At 40.3% G+C, this 22,730-nt stretch overlaps 1 protein-coding gene across 1 annotated transcript in view; it reads right to left on the reverse strand.

Moving 5' to 3' along the window:
* CISD1 (CDGSH iron sulfur domain 1) overlaps positions 1-22,730 on the reverse strand; it is a 28,651-nt gene that overhangs the window by 4,303 nt on the left and 1,618 nt on the right. Inside the window, exon 2 of the mRNA XM_049790530.1 lies at positions 15,481-15,686. Within this exon, the coding sequence (XP_049646487.1) occupies positions 15,481-15,686 (206 nt within the window). The remainder of the gene's footprint in view (positions 1-15,480; positions 15,687-22,730) is intronic.

The following is a 22,730-nucleotide window of genomic DNA, read 5'->3' on the forward strand; positions in this document are numbered from 1 at the left end:
CAAACACCGCTGTGCTATCTCTCGGGCCCCAATAAAAAATATTAAAAAAAAAAAGAGAGAAAAGAAAAGTCAACCAATGGGGGTCCTTGGACAAGATTAAATTAATCTATAACACAAAGGTAGAAAATATTATTGTAGCTTATTTGAAACTATATTATGATATATGATCTTAAACTCTGATACTAGCAGTGTCTAAGATTAAAATAATATCTGGTATATGTTTAAGAAATTTTAGTCTTATTATTTGTATACAATTAAAAGTTAAATATTAGCATACTTTATATTTCCAGGTAGAAATTCTATCATGAAGGGATGGAGTGATATCACACTGGAAGAGCATTTGCCTTGCATGCGGCAGACCCAGGGCAATGTGGGTTCAATTCCCAGCATCCCATATGGTCCCTCAGGCCTGCCAGGAGCAATTCTTGAGCAGAGCCAGGAGTAACCCCTGAGCTCCATCGGTGTAACCCAAAAACCAACCAACCAACCAATCAAACAAACAAACAAACCAAAAGAAGAAATCCTATCAAGATAGGATTATAAATGTAATATATATGACACATTATTCTTTTAAAGCCAATGAAATATGGAATACAGTATATATATGTATATATACATATATATGTATACATATATATACATATAAATACTGTGTTCCATATTTCATTGGCTTTATTAAAAACAAGTCCTGGGGCCGGAGAGATAGCATGGAGGTAAGGCTCTTGCCTTTCATATGCAGGAGGTCATCGATTTGAATCCCAGCGTCCCATATGGTTCCCCCCACCCCCAGTGCCTGCCAGGAGCAATTTCTGAGCCTGGAGCCAGGAATAACCCCTGAGCACTGCTGGGTGTGACCCAAAAACCACACACACACACACACACACACACACACACACACACACACACACACACACACACAAAACAAGTCCTGGGCTGGAGTGATAGTACAGTGTGATACAGCATTTGCCTTGAATGCCACAACCGCAAATGGTCCCCTGGGCTCTACCATGAGTGATTCCTGAGTACAGAGCCAGGAGTAAGCCCTGAGCACCAATGGGTATGCCCTCCCCTCCCCCAAGAAAAGGCAAACAAACCAATAAACCAAGTCCTTAGAACAAAAATTTAAATCATGCTTTCAACTATTTTTTGAACAGATAAAACACTAAAACAAAAATGTATCTCCTAGCAGAGAACAACATTTCATAGTGACATGTTTAATAAACATTTCACAGATGATTTTATATTGAGGATAAAGTTTACATTATAGAACACTTCATATTTATAAACAGTACATGAAAAAACAAGCCACTGTATAGCTTTATGCGTAAAAGTCATAAAACATAGTTCTGAAAATGTTTGTAAATTAAAAATACTCAAATCAAAAAATAGCAATTTTAACTTTTATTTAAAAAAATATCGTGTGCAAAATATTAACAAATTGGTAATGCCAGGGTTACCCCTGGCTGCCAGCTAGCTCAGGGTCCCAGCAAGTGGGTTCTGGCAAGGAACAGTTTAAAGGAGAAAAAGAAAAGAAAAGAAAGAAAGGACAGAAAGAAAGAAAAGAAAGAGAAAGAAAGAAAAGAAAGACAGAAAGAAAGAAAAGAAAGAAAAAGGAAAAAAACAGAAAGAAAGAGAAAGAAAGAAAAGAAAAAAGGAAGGAAGGAAGGAAGGAAGGAAGGAAGGAAGGAAGGAAGGAAGGAAGGAAGGAAGGAAGGAAGGAAGGAGACCCCCAGGCTTCTCCGTTCTTGCAGGGGTCGGGTAGGAGACTGGTGAACTTCCAGCAGACAACATGGGGACAACATGGCTCCATGCGGTAGGCTTTTTGGTCAAGCTTAGGGGAAGATGTAGTCTCGGCTGTCCCCCACAGCCTTCTCTCAAGTCCCCTTTAATTTATATAGATTTGTAGGATATCATATCATTTAATCCACTTTCATTATACAGTACACATAGTTAAGTAGGATATCATAGGGATTCATCTATGTTTAAAACATACAGAATGTCTATGTTGTATTATTTCCTCCCACCATTGGCTCGCCACCCTACAGGCTCATATTTCTAGACCTTTACTCTCACCCTCACTGTCTATCACCCCACACGTAACCATTTTTACCCCCAGCTCTTCGCTTTTTATGAAGCAGATTATTATCCTCTCTCAAGCTAACTGTCAGCCAGCTCCCAAAATGAAAAAATAGACTTTCCGCCTGAGAAGAAACCAAAACTCTGTTCCTATCAATCTATTATCAATGGACTCCTATCTTCAACTCCCTTCACTGGGTTTCTGTGCTTGCTACCATAACCAGTTTCCAAGACGCCCCCAGTCAAAGACATTTCCTGATATGAGGTACTGTGAGTTACAGACTCTAGATGGCCAAATCACAGACCAAAGTGGTGTCCCGGAAACAACACCCTCCCCCTCGAATATTTCTAAAACATAAAAGGGACACGTGTTCTCCTTTGTATATCTCAGATGTATCCCCTTAACATCTATAACTCTTTTCTAAATATCCTCTTGTATAGTGACAATTTTGCCCACTGGTTTTTCTATTTGTTTGTTTGCTTTTTCCCCATTGAGATCTGTTTCATAAGCAATGCTGTTAGAAGAGTACCTCTGTATAGAATTCATGGTTTTTTTGTTTGTTTGTTTGTTTTTTGGGCCACACCCATTTGATGCTCAGGGGTCACTCCTGGCTATGCACTCAGAAATCGCTCCTGGCTTGGGAGACCATATGGGATGCCGGGATTTGAACTGATGACCTTCTGCATGAAAGGCAAACGCCTTACCTCGAATCCGTATTTTTTAAATTTACTTTTCTACATATATACCACTCAAGAACAAAAAATACACAAGGAAAATCTTATCCACATGAGAACAGTTTTTGTAATCTAGTTCTCCATAAAAAGTGAAATTTAGGGATGGAGTCAATGACGGCATAGTAACAGGGCTTTTGCCATGCGTGCAGCCGACTCAGGACCGACCCAGGTTTGATCCCCAGTATCCCATATGGTTCCCCAAGCCAGCAAAGAGCAATTTGAGCGCCTCATGCATGAACCCAAAACAAACAAACAAATAAAAAAGTGCAATTTATTTTCTCATGTTTATATTTTTTTTAGTGGTATGTTGGGAAGCCATACCTGGAGTTAGCTCAGGCTGACCCTACTTTTTGGCTCTGTGCTGAGGGATCACTCCTGACAGGGCTCAGAATATAAGCCCTATGCCTGAACGTCTCATTCCATCAGGTGCAAGGTAAGAGCCCTACCCACTGTACTATCTCTCCAGCTCCCCATTTTCTTGTGTTCTTAAAAGTAAACGAAAGGAAAACAAGTATTTCTGGAGTCAAAAGAAAAGAACATGTGAGCCCTGGTTAGACACTAGCACGGCATAATCATGTTCCCTGTACTGTTATGTGGGGTTTTGGTAAGCCCTCATCCCTCAGTACTCTGGGAGTGATAACCATTGTAATTCCCAAGCAATATTGCTGGGAGGTCCCCCAGGCCCCACCCTAAGTATTAACTGAAAAAAACAATGAGTCCCAGGAGCCAGAGAGATAGCACATCAGGTAAGGAGCTTGCCATGCATGTGGCTGACCTGGGGTTGACCCCTGGCATCCATTTGTTCCCTGAGCCTACCTATTAGCAGTGACCTCAGAGCACAGGAGGCAGGATTAAGTCCTGAATTCCAATGGGTGTGGGCCCCAAACAATACCTGTCCCCCCCAAAAAGCAGTGAGTAATAAATCTGCTTACATAATAAACGTTTAAGCTTTGAAAGTGTGTAAAAACGATATGTCTTTAAAATGAAAACTAGGTATTACCAATTTTGTTCAGAGGCACAGATACTTTTAATGGTACCTTAAACATGCAAAATCAAAAATTATCTGCACATCAGAATCATCTCCCAAATTTCATACGATTAGGTTTTCTTATTAGGTATGACTTATTTTAAGTCAATGAATAAGCTAAACTCCCTTTTTTTCAAACAAGGGGAAAAATAAAAATAGAATTAGAAATCTTTCTCTTCCTCCTTTCCTCCCTCCCTCCTTCTCTCTATCTCTCTCTCCCTCCCCCCCTCTTTCTTTCGCAGGTTGGTGGTGGTTTTTGGCCACATCCCATCATATTCAAGGTTTATTCTAGGCTCTGAGCTTAGATAGGGAATCACTCCTAGCAGGGCATAGGGGACCAAGTGGGGTGCTGGGGATTGAACCCAGGATTAGTCATTTCTTAAATGCATTTCAACTGCCAATAGAATGTAATTGATGTTAAAGATTTCCAACATAATATAAATGAATGATAATTAGTTGATACGAAAATTCAAATAGATCAACACTATTCATGCCTTTTATGAAGTATCTTATTTCTAACCTTTCTATGCAGAATAAAGAAAATTTATGGTAGAAAATAATTTTAGACATAATCTAAGAATATTAAAAAGTAAACCTGGGGGGGGAGTTAACCTTAAAGAAAAAAAAGATAGCATGCTTTTCAGTCTATATTTCCAGTATTTCTAGTTTTATCCTAAAGGCTCCTGAGAATAAAAATAAAAAATTTTATATTAAAGAATACTGAGGCCAGAGCAACATTACAGTAGCTAAGAAGCTTTCCTTGCACATAGCCAATCTGGGTTTGATTCCCAATATCCCATATGGTCCTCTGAGCCCACCAGGAGTGAGTCCCTGAGTGGAGAGCCAGGAGTAGGCCCTGGGTGCTGCCAAGAGTGACCCAAAACCAAAATAAAAAAAAGTTAAAATGAGAATTTAACTAACTTTTATTAATTTAGTTAACTTCTTAGTGAAATTCTTAAATTGTCAGAGCTGAGATTACATAAAGGCACAAAGGGCATATTTACTTACTAAAATGATCTCCACATTTTAATTCATTTTTTTTTTAACAGAATAGGTAATATAATTACAATAGTGTTGGGGCCGGAGAGATAGCATGGATGTAAGGTGTTTTGCTTTGCATGCAGAAGGTTGGTAGTTGAAATCCCGGCATCCCATATGGTCCCCTGAGCCTGCCAGGAGCGATTTCTAAGCATAGAGCCAGGAGTAACCCCTGAACGCTGCCGGGTGTGACCCAAAAACAAAAACAAACAAAAAAACCCCAAAAAACAATAGTGTTAAAAGCACTGACATAGTGACTGCACTTCATTTCTAGCGAAGTGTCCATTCCCTTCCGCCACTGTCTTTAAGGCATATCCAATCTGTTTTTTATCCTCTTCCCCCACTACTGTTTGTTATGAAGTTTGTAATCCAAGGCCAAGGGGTTATCGTGATTGATAATATTTCCGTGTTCTGTTTCTATGTCTTCCACAGATGAATGAGATGGAACAGGAAGTCCTTCTGACTTATTTCAGTTAACACTCTCAGTTCCACCCATGTTTAAGTGTACTGTATACCATAATATACGTCCTTACACCACACACGAAGACAACCTTTTCATCCACTCATGTGTCCTTGGACATTTGGGTTGTTTCCCTATTCCAGTTATTATATACATCCTGAAATCAACATAGGTTTGCACGTATCTTTTTGAGTCAGTATTTCTGAGTTTGGGGGGGGGGTTAAATACCAAGAAGCAGGGTCATTTAGAAGGTCTGTTCTTAATTTTGGGGAGGGGGCCACAACTGGTGGTGCTCAGGGGGTGACTCCTGGCTATGCTCTCAGAAATCGCTCCTGGCTTGAGGGACCATATGGGATGCCGGGGATCAAACCAAGGTCCGTCCTAGGTTGCACGTCCTAGGGCGTGCAAGGCAAACATCCTACTGTTTATATCACTGCTCCAGCCCATCTGTTCTTATTTTTATGAGGAAGCTCCATGTTTTCCGTAAAGGCTGAGAAAGATACATTCCCACCGATAGTGAATGAGGCTTCCTTTCTCACAAAGGGTATATTTACTTTGGTTGAGGCACTAAGAGTATTTATTGAAAGAGTTTAGCTCACAGTTAATTCTTAATTTGTTTTGAGATACCAGTGTTTGTAGGTTTTTCTTATGTCTGAAAGTAGAATATTCCCATTTGGTATGAATTCACTGAACAATTTTTGGGCCTCGGGATACACAAAATGTTTCTATACAAATGAAAGGTAATGGCACAGTTAGATCACCATGTGCCCCAAATAACTGACAAATAGTTCAGTTTAAATCTGTTTTACTTTTCAGTACTCCATGTGACGGTCAGGAGGGCCAGGCCACTCCTGGCAATTCTTGCTCACTGAAGGGCTGAATACTTGGCTCTAAGGTGTGGGCGACTCCAAGGTCATACTCAGCTCTGCTGGAAATGGGGGGATGCATCTGGCAATTTTCCCAGGGCCTTGAAGATAAATCTGGGATCCATCTATCCATCTTTCTTTCCTTCTTTCCTCCTTTCCTTTTCCCTCCCTCCCTCCCTTCCTTCCTTCTCTCTGCCTCTCTTTCTCCTCTCTGCTTCCCTGTCTCTCCCTCTCCTTCCCCCCATCACCCCACACACAAAACTCGAATTATAAAAAATAATAATAACAAAAACCCAGGATCATGGCCCTAGCCCATCTTATCTACATGGCCAGGATCATTACACCTTTCAACAGCGGGGGAAGCCTGTACTAATTAATACATTCTGGAGAAAATCTGTAGTCTAGCTGAAAAAAAAATCCATCATGCTTTTTAACCCAATTATAAAATAATAAAACCCCCAAATTTCTTAAAAATAAAGGAAGATAGAATAAAAATAATAAATTGTTTTTTGTTTGTCTTGTTTTCTGATCAATACCAACAGCACTTAGGGGCTACTCCTGGCTTTGTACTTATAAATATATTGGAGAAAAAAACGCCCAATCCAGCAAGGCTGGAAAGCTTTGCTTTCTACTTGGAAAATTAGTAAAAATGATCAGGATCTTCACAAAAAACACAAAGTTTCATTTCTCAAGTAATGGTGCTTCTACTTTTAAGATGACTTATAATGAAAATAAACAAATGTTCTCCCTTTACCCATCTTTTCTCTGCCTGAAAGCAAAAACAATTTTCTTTCACATTTTTAAAATTTTATTTATTTATTTATTTTGTTTTTTGGGTCACACCTGGCAGGCTCGGGGGACCATATAGATGCTAGAATTTGAACCACCATCTTTCTGCATGCAAGGCAAATGACCTACCTCCATGCTATCTCTCCGGCCCCTCACTGTTTTTTTTTAAGCTACACTTGGTAGTGCTCAGGACTTACTTCTGGTTCTATGCTCAGGAATTACTCATAGTGGTAGGGCATTTGCCTTGCATGCAACTGACCCGGGATGGACCTGGGTTCAATCCCTGGCATCCCAAATGGTTTCCAGAGCCTGCCAGGAGTGATTTCTGAATGCAGAGCCAGGAGTTACCCCTGAGCACTGTCGGGTGTACTCGAAAATTTAGTTTCTAAAGAGATTTTGGATCATATTTTCCTGGGAAATTGTTTAGTGCCATTCTGGCTCATTACCATAAACTGCTGAGAATTATGCTGCCCTTGGTTGAGGCAGCTCAGAGTTTGCTTACTCTGCATGAATTCAATCTCTGGCAGTGCTGGGAGTGACTCGAGTACAGAGTAAGACATATCTCTTAGGGCTATGACCCTCCAAAACAAACAAAAAATTGTTTTTGAGCAAAACATGACATTCGAAATAATTTTGGGTAGGGGATTTGGGGCCACATCCTGTGGTGCACAGGGGCTACTCCTGGCTCTGTGCTTAAGGAGTGACCACTGGCAGTGCTCATGGGACCATATGACGTCAGAGCTGGGGAACAAAACTGATGCCAGAGGCAACAATGCAAGTATTTTATTTTATTTTTTTGGTTTTTGGGTCACACCCGTTTGATGCTCAGGGGTTACTCCTGGCTAAGCGCTCAGAAATTGCCCCTGGCTTGAGGGGACCATATGGGAAGTCCTATGCTAGCGCTTGCAAAGAAGACACCTTACCTCTAGCGCCACCTTCCCGGCCCCCAACAATGCAAGTATTTTAACACTGTCCTCTCTGCCATTCTTATATACTTCCTTTAATAAACTTAAGTTAGGGGCCGGAGAGATAGCATGGCGGTAGGGCATTTGCCTTGTATCCAGAAGGATGGTGGTTCGAATCCCGGCATCCCATATGGTTCCCTGACCCTGCTAGGAGTGATTTCTGAGCATAGAGCCAGGAGTAACCCCTGAGCACTGCCAGGTGTGATCCAAAAACAAAAAACAAATAAGAAATAAACTTAAGTTAGTAAACATCACAGGAAAATATGTAGAGAAATGTAATTTTTAAGATTGTATTTATGTGGATCAGCAAACAGAGTTTCCGACATTGAAATACTATCTTTATGAAAAACTAAATTCAGTGCAACTTACTTCCAAATCACTGACTGGGATTCCATAACACATACACTGAAAACAAAAATAATGAACACTGGTGCTGAAGAGGCAGCACAGCAGTAGAGTGTTTGGCTTACACATGGCTGACCCAGGATGAACCCAGGTCTGGTCCCTGGCATCCGATATGGTCCTTCCAGCCTGCCAGGAGCAATTTCTGAGCACAGAGCCAAGAGTAAACCCCTGAGCACTGCTGGGTGTGACCCAAAACTACAAACAAAACAAAAACGAGGGGCCAGAGCAGTGGCGCAATTGATAAGTCTTGCTCCTGCTAGCCTAGGACGGACTGCAGTCAGATCCCCTGGCGTCCCATAAGGTCCCCCAAGCCAGGGGTGATTTCTAAGCACAAAGGCAGAAATAATCCCTAAGCGCCACTGGGTGTGGCCCAAAACCCAAAAACCACACCAAACCAAACCAAACCAACCAACCAACCAACCAACCAAACAAACAAACAAAAGAAATAGATACCAAACAACGAACTTGACGTTCCCCTCAGTCCTATAGGTACATAGTATGTCTAGTTATATTTCCTTTTTCTTTTCTTTTTTTGGAGGGGTGCAGTATTCAGGGGTTATTCCTCACTTTTCCTTAGGAGTCACTTCTGGCAGGCTCGGGGGACCATATGGGATGCCAGGGATCAAACCTGGGTTGGCTGCATGCAAGGCAAGTGCCCTCTATCTTTCCAGTCCCTTTGCTTTCTCATTTTTCTTCCCTTCCCTTCCTTTCCATTAAAATTTTATTTCAAATTCAATTGAGCTCTTGATGCTCACAGGCAAGCTCTATTTCTTGCTTATTACTTAGTCTGCATTCTTTAATAGTCCTTATTCAAACTTTCTCTTCCTTCCCTTACAAGTCAGCAAATGGTGAGAGGGAGAAAATGGGAGTATAACAAGACTCTGCTGTTGTTTTGTATCCTCTGATAGACACTTATGGTCTCCCCCTGTTTTGCCAGTGAAACGGCCTCTTTCTTTTTAAGTTTCACATCTGCTCCCTTACTTTCATTTCCTTCTACCTTCCATAAGGATACCGCTGCCTCAATCCGCTTTCCGTGAAGGTGCTTTAATCATTTCCTCCACTGGATCCTTTCCTTCCCACTTCCCTTCTAGAGAGCCTTTGGGTGAAATATTATTGTGAAACAGCAGGGGGAGGAAAGCATGCAATCCATATGGGAGCAGAGGAGAAACTGGATATACAAAAATTGATGGAATTTCTGCACACCAACAGATTTGTTCATTGACTCTAAGAAATCTGCTCAAAATGTCTGATACACAAGAAAATCACTGTAGCTGAAGAATGAATTGGGGGTGCTGGTGGTATTGGATCAGATCAGTGTATAAAGTGCCTGATTTGAAAGCGAGGCCCAGACTTCACTCACTGGTGCTGATCATGAGCCAAACACTGGCATTATCTGTTGTTGGGGCTCTCCGACATTTGTAGTGTGTCTTGGGACCAGAAGCGAGGAAGCCATGGAACTCAAGCAAGAATTCTGTCTCAACGGAAAATGTGCACGCACTGAGGCCTGTCTATGATCCTTGACCGCAACTAAGATTTATAACCCCTGGAGAACAGATTAACAGATGTGCAAATCCTGGCAAATACCACAGTCAAGGATGTGCGTGGATCCAATGCATCACAACAACAAAAAGCAAAGGAAAGGAAGGGGCAAAATGAATTAGGATTGCGTTAAAAATTTACTTTGCACACAACACACACATTTTTTGAGGAGCACAAAGGCATTTAAACCCCGCAAACAGCACTAGTTGGTCTAAGGGAAAAAATTACTACAAGAAACGGGAGATAGCCATCTAATCAAAGGTTTTAATAACAAGTCTGGATTTATGACTTGGCATCTGTGTGACAAGTCAACCTCAAGGATAGGAGGAGTTTCCAACCATGTGTGAAGTGTCATTAACTGAGTAATATTCAAAGTGAATTCCTCATTGATTTGTGCAAAAGTGTAGGAGTGTCCCAGATTTAATGAAAATTCAGAATGAACAAATCCTAGAAGAGGAACGAACCACTGACGTCAGACATGTCCCACCTACCTAAAAGAAGACCCGGATCATTCTGGTGTTTGTTTCCTTATGGTCTATATGGGAAATAGCCTCCCCCAAGTATTACCAAATGGAAAATTGACATTTTATGATGGAAGAATTACTTCAGGACTGTTTTGTTGAACTGTGGAGTCTAATAAATATTTAAACCACTAACTTGTGTCCATTTGTGATTCTTCCTGAAATACTTGAGATGTTAGTCCATGGAAGATGTTACTCACTGATCCCTATTCCTCTGGGAAAAGCAAACCAAAGCAAACATCCTTTACTTGACCTCAAAACTCAGCTAAGTTTTTGTGCTCATAGTTATCTTGTTTTCTGTTCTTTCCATACACTTACGTTGACTCAAATATTGACATATTTTGACATACACAAAAAGCGTTCTTTATTCACCAGAGCCCACTTGGACATAAATTTTACTGTAATTGTTCTATTGAAAAGACACTAAAAGGTCAACTGCCTCATAGGTTAAGACAACCAATCTACTGTGGAATTACTGTGGAAGTCCACAAGTAAATATTTATAACTTTTGGGCCAGAGAGACAATTTAAAGGGCTGAATATATGTCACAATACAGAAAACCAGATTTCCATTTTCAGAGGTCACAAGCTTTCCCCTGAGCTAGCAGCATCTCAATAAAAACAGAACATACTCTTGAAACACTGAAATTTTACTGTGAAGTCAAAATACAATATTTTTCTACTCTGGCCATTTCATTCCCTCACCCCTACCATTTTTCCCCCCTTTTCTAAACTAGACCATTTCCCAAGATTTTTTATTTTCTAAACTGTAGACAATTTCCCAAGATTTTCTACTTAGCCTTTGATTTTTATCTGTTGCATTCCTACGCTTGACTCATCAGTTTTGCTATTCTGTCGCAAACACTGAACTTTAGCCCCGAATTTCAGAGAGTTGCACTTTCCCATCCAGATGCCACCTCCACTTTTCTCTTGAACTTGAACTCTTTACTACTGTGCTACATAATGAGCTCTTCATTTTGAATGTTCTTTCTGTTAATGGCGGCACCTTTTCCAATCCCACATTTTTTAGATACTCGAGTGAAACTAGTTTTTCGCTCCCAATCTTTCACACAAATCAATCCCTGTAGTTAGCTGAACCTCCTCCCAAAAATGCCTCTACAGTCTGCGTCTGTTTCTTGTTCCATCAGCTAGCGTCCTGGTGCATAAATATTGAAACTTTATTTCATTAATCCCTGACAAGGAATTTGTTTAGGTGTGGAAGCACCCACTCCTCACACTGGCTGGGGTTTGGATGTATTTGAACTTATTCCTGGAGGGTCTGGGGAAGTAAAGATGTCATTAGATCATTAACTAATTTTTAATCATAATAATCAACTAATTATTTTTAATTATAATAATTTATAATAATTATAAGATTCATAACAATCATATTTATAATTTATATAAATTTATAATAAATATATAATTTATAATAATTATAAAAAATTTAATTATAATAATTAACTAATTATTGACTAATTACTGAAAGGAGTCCATTAAGACAGACTGAAAAAGAATTCTTTTTTTTTTTTTTTTTGGTTTTTGGGCCACACCCAGCGGTGCTCAGGGGTTACTCCTGGCTGTCTGCTCAGAAATAGCTGCTGGCAGGCACGGGGGGACCATATGGGACACCGGGATTCGAACCAACCACCTTTGGTCCTAGATCGGCTGCTTCCAAGGCAAACGCCGATGTGCTATCTCTCCGGGCCCTGAAAAAGAATTCTTAAGACTTACCTTTATTCACTTGTCACGGTTCTTTCTAGGGGCTTCACGTCCCCATTTATCATCATGCTTTTCACAAATTCAATGCTGAAAGATGGAAGCTCTTCCTTGGATTGAAAGCACTTGTGCTACAACTGCTACACAATAGGTCCTCACTTAATGTTGATAGATTCTTGGAAACTGACTTTAAGCAATGTTAAGTCCTCAAAATAAAGCTATTTCATTCAACCTCAGCTGAGACAGAGCTTTTTTTCCTTCCCCTCATTACATTGAAATGACACTAAATAAAATGATATTGTTCAAGGACTTGCTAAGCAGATCTATAAAAGCTGCTGCTTTACTTCGTATATTTAACTTTTTCTGTATGCATATTTATTTAGTAGACAGTAAGTAATTTAAGATTACTGATCAAAGAAAAATTACAATCTATCGAACTTAGAAATTCCACAATTTCTGTAGATTGTATTTTCTATACTTTGATGAGCAAGAAAACAAAAATTCTTACTGAATTTTTTTTTAAACTAAACCACGGGGGATAGAGATACCTCTAAAGAGGCCTGTATTTGTTGCCCAACGCCACCCTATCTCTCTTAAGAATAGAGAAGCAAGCAAGCTTTAGCACTATTGAGAGTGGCTCAAAACAAAATATAAATAGATCAATAACACAATGGAGATGTAGATCAGTGGTAAAGCACATGCCTTGTATGTGTGTGAAGCCCTGGATTCAATCTCCAGCATCACAAAAACATCCCAACCAACCAACTAACCAAAACCAAAATCAATTCAAAACACTGGGGCTAAAGCAATAAATAGTAAGCAATAGATGGGCATTTGCCTTGTACACAGCCAATCCAGGCTTGATCCCCTGCAAACCATATGGTCCCATGACCCATCAAGAGTGATCCCTGAATAGTCAGGAGTGAGCCTTGAGCATCACTGTGTGTGGCCCAAAACCAACCAACTAACTAACAATCAACCAACCAAGCAACCAACCAACCAAAGAACCAAAAACAACCCCCAAACAGGTCTTGTTTCCTAGGATACCAAGATATTAGTTCCAAGTAGCCAACCATATTGGCACTCCCTTCATTTTGTTGTTTTGTCCAAAGGAGACAAAAGGAAGGTGAACAGTTCACCACCTTGAGATTATTAGCTAAAGTGGAGGAGGAGAGCAATTTACAATCTTTAGATGACTCGCTTTTAGTCATCGCAGTCTAAAAGCTTCAGGTAGCACAGTTAATGCTTCCAAACAAAACTTGATGAAATTCAATTCTCAAAGAAGAAAACATTAAGAAATAAAAAGAAGGGTCCGGAGAGATAGCACAGCGGCGTTTGCCCTGCAAGCAGCCGATCCAGGACCAAAGGTGGTTGGTTCGAATTCCGGTGTCCCATATCGTCCTCCGTGCCTGCCAGGAGCTTTTCTGAGCAGACAGCGAGGAGTAACCCCTGAGCACCGCTGGGTGTGGCCCAAAAACCAAAAAAGAAAAAAAGAAATAAAAAGAAAAAACACAAACCAAACCCTACAGGAGCTGCAATTTAAAGAAGGCATAGAATGCAGACAATATCTGTCACGCAAAAATAAGACAGGCTAAATAGTAAATTTTAAAGTATTTCTTGGGATTTCTAAAACTAGAATGCCCCCAGAATCAAGGAAATAAAAGCAAGAGAGAAAGAAAAGAATTTATTGGGGAGTGGAAAGATAGCAGAGGGTAAGTGCTTCTGGTCTGATATGCAGTCAACCTGAGTTCAATTAATAACACTGAAAATGGTTCCTCAGGCCTCACCTGGAATGACCCCTGAGCATAAACTGGGGATAACCAGATTGCTAGGTATGGAGCCCAAACCAAACAAAAAAAAACCCGTGATTTTTTTTTTTAAATTTATTTTTGTTTCTCTTTGCTTAAGGAATCAGATCTCCTTTTCTTGGATAGTAGAAGTTAAGTTTACTGGGGAAGGAAATCCTAAAATATAAAGGGATTTTCCTCTCCTATTTAGATAAAAGTGTGATTTTATTCACCTGAACACAATGAGGTCTATATATATTTTGTATTGCATAGTGGTTAATGTTTTAGGATATAAACATATTCCTGAAAAGAATACTTCAAGCAAAGAGAAAAGGGTGTGTGTCAAAGAGACAGTTCCATGAGTTGGTTGCAGGAAATCTGGATTTGATCCCTAGCATCTTCTAGTTCCCTGAGCAGTTCCAGGAAATGCTGAAAACACTCCATGGCCCTGTTTTAATATCTGGTGATGAAAATTTGATAGAACAGTTAAAATAAAAATGACACTACCAAGTGCCCCGAGAACAGATAAGTAAATAAAGAAATTATGGTACATTTCCACGATGGATTACTATGCAGTTATTAGGAAAAATGAAGTCATGACATTTACTTAGACACGGAGACACACGAAGAACATCAATGTCGAAGACCATCATTCTGATAAGTCAGAAGGAGAGGAACAGATAGAAAGATCACACTCATTTGCAGGAATATATTAAAGTGTATATATATGAGAGTAATACCCAAAGACAATAGAAATGAGGGTGAAGAGGAATGATCTATGGTAGGAAACTTGCCACAATTGGGGGCAAAGCAGGGTGGGGAGAGGGGAAGTGTGCAGTTAGGACAGAGAAAGGATCACTATGACAATGGTAGTTGGAAATGATCATTCTGGCCAAGAACTGGGTGCTGAAAGGAGATAAAAGTGGTATGTAGAATACCTTTTCAGTAGCAGTATTAAAAACCACAATACCTGGGCCCGGAGAGATAGCACAGTGGCGTTTGCCTTGCAAGCAGCCGATCCAAGACCAAAGGTGGTTGGTTCGAATCCCGGTGTCCCATATGGTCCCCGTGCCTGCCAGGAGCTATTTCTGAGCAGACAGCCAGGAGTAACCCCTGAGCACTGCCGGGTGTGGCCCCCAAAAAACAAAACAAACAAAAAAAAAACCCACAATACCTAAAAGGAAAGATATAAGAGGTGAGGGAAAGGGGGGGGGGGGAGAGAGAGAGAGAGAGAGAGAGAGAGAGAGAGAGAGAGAGAGAGAGAGAGAGAGAGAGAGAGAGAGAGAGAGAGAGAGAGAGAGAGAGACAGAGAGAGAGACAGAGAGAGAGAGAGAGAAGTCTGTCATAGAGGCAGGATGGAGTGGGAGAAGACAGGTGGGGGACTAGGGACACTGGTGACAGGAAGTGAATAATGGTGAAGGTAAGGATGTTGCAACGTCGTATGACTGAAACTCAACCATCAACAACTTGTTATCTCTGTATCTAAGGATGACTCAATAAAAAAAGCATTTACATTCAACATGGCACTCATAAAAAGAAATGGTTTCTGCTCACCTTTTTGGACCTCCAACAACGGCAGTAAACAGCTTTGTCTCCCAGATCCTCCATGTCAAACGCATGGACCACCTTGGGGTTATCTTTCTGAATATGAAGGTTGACCATAGACTTGCTGCGAGTATCTCTGCTGTAAAATTTTCTGTACGCTAGATAACCGAGCGCAGCTGTCCCAGCGGCAAAGGTGACGGCTGCGATATACTCAACTAGAGCAAGGAAGGAACACAGAATAGTCAACACCAAAACATAAACTTACAACCTAACCTGTATGCAAACTAAACCAGGGCTTTTTAACATTATATAACTCATAAAAGACTTGTTTCTGTTTTGGGCCACCTCCATAGATGGCTCCGCCCTCTGGGACTGCTGCTGTTGGGCTCAGGAGAACCATATGGGATACTGGATATCGAACATGGGTCATCCATGTGCAAGGCATACGCCCTACCTGCTGGATTACCTCGTTAGCTCCCAAACAAATGCTACTAGGGGTGAGGGCATACCTGGCCGTGCTCATACACTTAGCTCTGTGCTCAGAGATCACTCTTGACAGGCTCAAGGGATTGCAGGGGGGTGCAAAGGACTAAATATGAGTCAGCTGATTACAAGGCAAATGCCCTACGGTGCTCAGGGGTTACTCCTGGCTCTGTGCTCAGAAATAGCTCCTGACTCGGGGACCATATGGAATGCCGGGGATCAAACCCAGGTCCGGCTGTCCAAGGCAACCGCCCTGCTGCTATGCTAAATCTCTGGCCAGTGGCAGCGGCAGCGCTCAGGGGTTACTCCTGGCTCTATGCTCAGAAATCGCTCCTGGCAGGCTCAGGGGACCATATGGGATGCCGGATTCGAACCACCGATCTTCTGCATACAAGGCAAATGCCTCACCTCCATGCTACCTCTCCGGACCCTGGCTAAAGCTTTTTGAACCTTTACTGAGGCATACGTGTCTCCTACTGACTGCTGATATTTAAATTAAGGTAGAAACCAGAATATTTTGTAGCTGGAGGAAACAGGCTTTTCAAACTGCTTATGAGTTTCAAGTAACACCTGAACCTGAGATCTGTACTTTTCTTTAAAATTCACATTATAAATGAGACCAAACTAAATGAGGCAGGAGGTGATTTTGCTAACAGAACCAATCACTAGACTCCATTTAAATGGGAAGGTCTTTTCGTGATTTTAAAATACATAACCACCAACTGGATTGGTAGCGAAGAAAAAGCAAAGAGGAACAAATACATAAAACACCTTTACTCTTAAAACAGTCTAAGGAATATACCCAGTGGAATCATGGCTTTCATAGTCTTTCAAAAGAGTCTATGTGCTTTTTAAATCTAAAAGTCCTTTCTCATCAAAATAACCAGGATGTGCCGATTTCGCAGGAAGCGTGACTAATAATTAGCTTCTCATTTGATATACTGTAAGTTTCTATTACCCACTAGTAGATGATCATCTAAATGCTCCGCAAACTTCATTTAAAAATGAAATGCCATTTTCTCCGCTCTGCCATTTGCTTGACTAGCAAACAGGCCACCTAGTTCTTCCTTGGCAGGGAGCTTTTCCAGGAGCCCTCAGCAACCCCAGCACTTAACAGCTAGCTACCCCATGTCCAGAGAACGCTGGAGAGAAGAAAATCCTGCATAGTCTGGCTAGCCTCAGAGGAGAGTTGTCTATTCTCAGCATGGAGAGTGCTGCGGGAAGAAGACGAACAGGGGTCAGGATTGCTTTCCAGCACTTCATGAGTCAGATCTTCAGTGTTTGAAAATAAGTTCCCAGACTATCAAAGAAAGCCCTAGAGAGAGAAGTACAGAAAACACATTCCAAAGCCAACAAAAATATAGCGTGAGTAATTAACCATAGGGCTTATTTGCACGTATCAAACTTATTCTACTAATGGGACTAATCACAGTTACTCGTAGTATCTCACACGAAACTGGAGCACAGTCTTTTAAGAGTGTTGAAAGGCTCGGCCATTTTCACACTTAGCCCTCTTTACTTTGGAACTCTTTTCTTTCTACCTTTCATAATTTACTTTTGACCGAATGCTTCTAGTTAGCAATTTCCTTGGATTCTATTTTTTTCTCTAGAGTCATTTAGCCTGTTTTCCTTCTCCAAAATTTCTAATTCCCCTCCTGCTGGAATCATCTCAAATAAACATTAACATTATGGCTTTTCCAGGTGTTGCGTGACTTAAAAAAAAAACAACCCACAAAAAACAACCAAGTTAATAGTCCTGTGAAAGCCTCAAACCTTTGGCCCTAGATGCCTTTTTAGCGACACAATTGGGTGGACTTTTGTCTTGCATTTTAATGCTGCTTCAGGGAATTGCTGTGGCAATTCCAAGCAGGGTTGGAGTTTTGCTCTGATTTCTAGCTCAACTCATTAGCCTTTTCTCTTTTATGTATTATTTACTGTGGAACTCCCTTGAGAAAACATTCTGTCGGGAGCCATATGCAATCTACCTCTTAGCTTAACGGAGGAAAGCCTTCAGAACAGCTAGTATAACTCTAACAAAATGGAACAAAATACTACTTTGCGTAACGTATGCTCAATTATGTTCCCTGAATCTTATAAACTCGAAAGGAGGGGCTCTCCCCACACACTTTTAAAAATAACACCTCTCTAATGTTAATCTCACTAACGCAATACTTTATTTTTAGTATGTTAGAGAACAGTCCTTAACGATGCCTACATATATTAAAAAGAATCTAGAGATTCCAGTCAAATTAGCTGGTATTAATTTCCCATATTATACAAAGAGAATCCCACAGCAATTTCTACCTGAAATTATGACTGGTAGAGAATCTTTTTTTTTTTTTTTTTTTTTTTGGGTTTTTGGGTCACACCCGGCAGCACTTGGGGGACCAGATGGGATGCAGGGATTCAAACTACCGGTCCTTCTCCAAGTAAGGCAAACAAACGCTCTACCGCTGTGCTATCTCTCCGGCCCCTGGCAGAGAATCTTAAGTCACAGAAAACAGTCTTCTATTTATCTTAATTCCAACTAAATAAATATGGTGGCAGCTTTGATTTTTTTAAGTCTGAACCAACCCTGGATTTTTTTTTCCCTTTTGTGTTTGTTTTCGTTTTGGGGCCACACCTGGGAATAGACAGGTGTGACTCCCAACTACGTAAATTCATAGGGATCACTCCTGGTGAACTCGGGAGATCATAGGGGATGCTGTGTATTGAACCGGGGTCGGCTGCTTTAAAAGGCAAGTATCCATACCATCTTTCTGGCTCCGGATTCTTTTGATGGAGGAAGATATGACAGACCAGATATAGAAAAGCAGAACATAAATGAAAAAAAAAAAAAAAGGAACCAGTTATTACCCAAGAAGGGCCACTCCCTGGGGAATCCTAACATGTATTATGACCTACTCCTTAAAAGGGGGTCACTAATGAACACATAAAAATGTCAGACTATCAGATTTATGACGAAAATGGGTTTGTCTTTAAGTTCCCAGATAAGGTCTTAAGGGTTTCCCTTTCTTTTGTTTCCCCTTTTCAAAATTCCAATTTTCTAATCTCATTTAAGGAAAAAAATGTGAGTCCCCAAGAACAAGGTTGTTATTTTACCATTTTCATTACTACAGCCTGAAATCAGTCATTCCTGGCAAAAAGCTGTGGATACTAGAGGCAACTCCAGAGAAAGGAAAAAAGAACCTATTTAGAAATAGGCAAGGATAATGGCTCAAAAAAAAAAACAAAAACAAAAAAAAACCAATTAGGATACACTGTATTCAAAACATGAAGCTATAATATATATATAAAAGACAAGTAATGTTTAGTTCTTGACAGTAAATAAGGAAAAAAATAATTTCAGATATAACGAAGGACCCAATTTTTAATTAAGAACTGTCAGATCCTTTTAGAACTGGGAGACAGGAAAACTTTAAACATTATTTTTGCTGCTTCTGATTCATACTCTTCCCTGTTCTATAAATTTCTCTCAAAGTACAATAATTCTGTAATTTAATCATTTCCCAATCTGCTAACCCAAACTCTAAGGAATTTGTTAACATCAACAACACAGAGACTGCACTCCTAAATACTCCTCTCTACTTGTATTCTAGCTTTGGTCTATTATTGTATATTTGGTTTTCTCTCTTAAAATTACCCCGTTCAAGAAAACATGAATTTGTTCCCATATTCCACACCCTGTTGAGAATTCATTCTAGTCTATTCTATGACAGAAATGAATTCCTTTGGATAAAAATCTCACCCAACTTCTCTTCCTCCAGTCCCTTCCTTTCTCCTACAAACTGCCTTTGGCTCACGGTAAACTGCCAGAGAACCAGAATGTTCCTTTCCTCTTAGGTGAGGGGGAGGGGAGCTGGGTTGACATTTTTGCTTCCATAAGTCTCCCTGGATTGCCAGGCTATGCCTGGTGATGTTTTTCTCTCCAGGCCTGGCACACAGGTTATGTTCAATGTTAAACTGGAGTAAAAAAAAAAAAATAATGGGTTACTAATTTGATTTCGCAATACCATCTGTCTATCCTACTACCATCAAACATAGGAGCAAATGTCACCCTGGGACCTGTGTTAGCATGTTGCACCAAAGTGTGGAATTTACTTCCTGAGATTAGAAGACATTCCGACATACACAAGGAAAATTATAACAAACACTTATTTACTTGCATGCACTTCTACTCAGTGGTAATTCAAGGTCAATCTTATTACATTTGGAATCAATCCCCAATCCTGCTTTTCTGCTGATTAGTTAGCTCTGGTTTATAAACTACAGGTATTACCTCCTTTACTTTCAGCTTGACCTGCATATTATTTGCAGACAAAAAACAAACTCTTAAATAGATAAATGACCCAATTTTGGGGGCTGAGAAATAGTATGAGGGTTAAGGTAATCCTGCACAGAGCAAGCCCAGCACTGCATGGTCCCCTAACAATGCCAGAAGCAATCCCTGAGCACAGAACCCTGAGAAGTATAAGAATAACCCTTTCACCCCCTCAAAGACTATTTATCAACCCAAATGGCATTTTTATAGATTGAGATTGATTTATAAAAATGACCAATTACAAAATTACAACCTTAACAATAAAAAAAAATATATAGTACAGCAGTACATTGCATATGGCCTACCTGGGTTCAATCTCTAGCAGCCCCTTTGGTCCCCAGAGCCTAATAGGAACAATTTCTGAGTGCACAGCCAGGAGTGTAACCCTGAGTGATGCTGGATGTGGTCCATCCCCCATTCCCCAAGGATTAAAAAAAAAATCAATGAAGAAATAAAAACTAATGAAGTTCAGTTTTGATTACATGCTTTTAAGTGCTCAAGGCCTTGGAAGGTATAACAAGATGGCAAATAGATGAACTCTTATTTTGTAGCCTGAGTGTGTGAGTATGGAGTAAAAGGAATGATTTGAGGGGAAGGCAGATTAAGAAAAGTTTAGCTGAGGCTGGAGAGATAGCACGGTGGTAGGACATTTGCCTTGCATGTGGCCAACCTGGGAGGGACCCGGTTTGATTTCCAGCACCTCATATGGTCCCTAGCCTGCCAGGGGGCAATTTCTGAGTGCAGAGCCAGGAGTAACCCCAGAGCGCCGCTGGGTGTGGCCCAAAAACCAATCAATCAATAAAGGTTTAATAAAAAGAATAATTTAGCTGTCTTTTTTTTTTTTTAGGCCACACCCGGTGTTATAGGTGGACAAGGAGGCTTCTCCTTGACAGAAAGTGGGGGGTCTGATGAGTTCCAGCTCCTGGATATAACAGGTGTGTATGTATGTGTGTGTGTTTCTTTAAAGAAACATGAGGATATCTTAGGAGTAGGGTATGGAGGATGGTAACAGTATATGGGAGCACTGGTGATGGGAGTTGACACTGATGGTAGGACTAGTGTTGAAATATATGTCTAAAACTCAACTACAAATAACTATGAAGCATGATTTTTTTAATTAAAAAATGAAAAAAAAAACAAACAAAAAAACAAAATAAACATGACCATGACGTGTCTTCTGGGAGTCTTTCAATTCTTTAAGGATTGTGTCTTTCTTTAAGCTAAAGCAAAACCTCATGAGCAGATTTCGTCAGTGACAGAAGTTAAGGAAGTAGGCAAAACAGTCTGAGTCTCACTCACATCATGAGTCAGTCAAAGCAGATTCAGAGTTTTGTGGGTCAGCTGTTAGATGATGAGTCATAAAACCTCTGTGACTCTGGTGGTCACTTGTTATACGTAAAAATGCTAATAATGAGGTGTGTGTGGGGGGGTTTGATGATTCAAAGAACCATGCTTGCATGCTGTGGGTCAATCCCCAGAGCATCAAGCTGGAAATAGCCTCTAAGCACCATGGAGTATTAGGGGCCTTAAAGCTCTGTGTGTGTGTGTTTATGTATGCATAACATGCACATATTATAATGATGTAATATTTGCTATCAAATAAAAATTAAGCATGCTATCATGACCGTAGAGCTGTTAAAAGCCATCACTGTAATGGGATCTTTGGATTTCACTTCCAATCATTCTCTTCACCTCTTCCATACTCCTAATTTGGCTTGACCTGCATTCATTTTTACTTATAATACACGCAATATTTTTTTTTTATAAATAAGAACTTTGTATGCATACAAGATAGCCTTTTTATCTTTTAAAAAGTTTTATAGAGCTTACTATACTATCTGAATTTATATCATTTAATGAAAAGAAATATGATCATCTCCCCCACAGATCTAAATCAACTTGTAAACTGTTGCAAGTTTATCTTTCTCTCCTACTACAGGTTTGCTTTTTAAAAAACTAGGACATTCTTTTTTTTGTTTGTTTGTTTGTTTTTGGGCCACACCCGGTAACGCTCAGGGGTTCCTCCTGGCTATGTGCTCAGAAGTTGCTCCTGGCTTGGGGGACCATGGGACGCTGGGGGGATCAAACCATGGTCCATCCAAGGCTAGCACAGGCAAGGCAGGCATCTTACCTCTAGCGCCACTGCCCGGCCCCCAAAAAACTAGGACATTCTAATCTAAAAATTGAAGATGGATTCCCAAAACATTTTCTTGACATACCCCTATATTTGAGTATAAAAGTGCACACTAGCAGAGAGATTCTAGACATGGACATTGAGGTCATGGGTCCTTTGCACAATGATTCCACTCACCTTTATGCTTTTAAGTGAAACAAAGCAAAAAAAATTTTTTTGAATACCGGAATTTTAAGATAACTTGGCTGCTCACAAATTTTCTATCCCCATAACTCAAAAAAGGCCACAGGTTATGACACTCTACTGGTAAAGGTGAAAATC

The sequence above is a fragment of the Suncus etruscus genome, chromosome 17 (assembly GCF_024139225.1).
Source record: "Suncus etruscus isolate mSunEtr1 chromosome 17, mSunEtr1.pri.cur, whole genome shotgun sequence".
Classification (NCBI taxonomy): Eukaryota; Metazoa; Chordata; class Mammalia; order Eulipotyphla; family Soricidae; genus Suncus; species Suncus etruscus.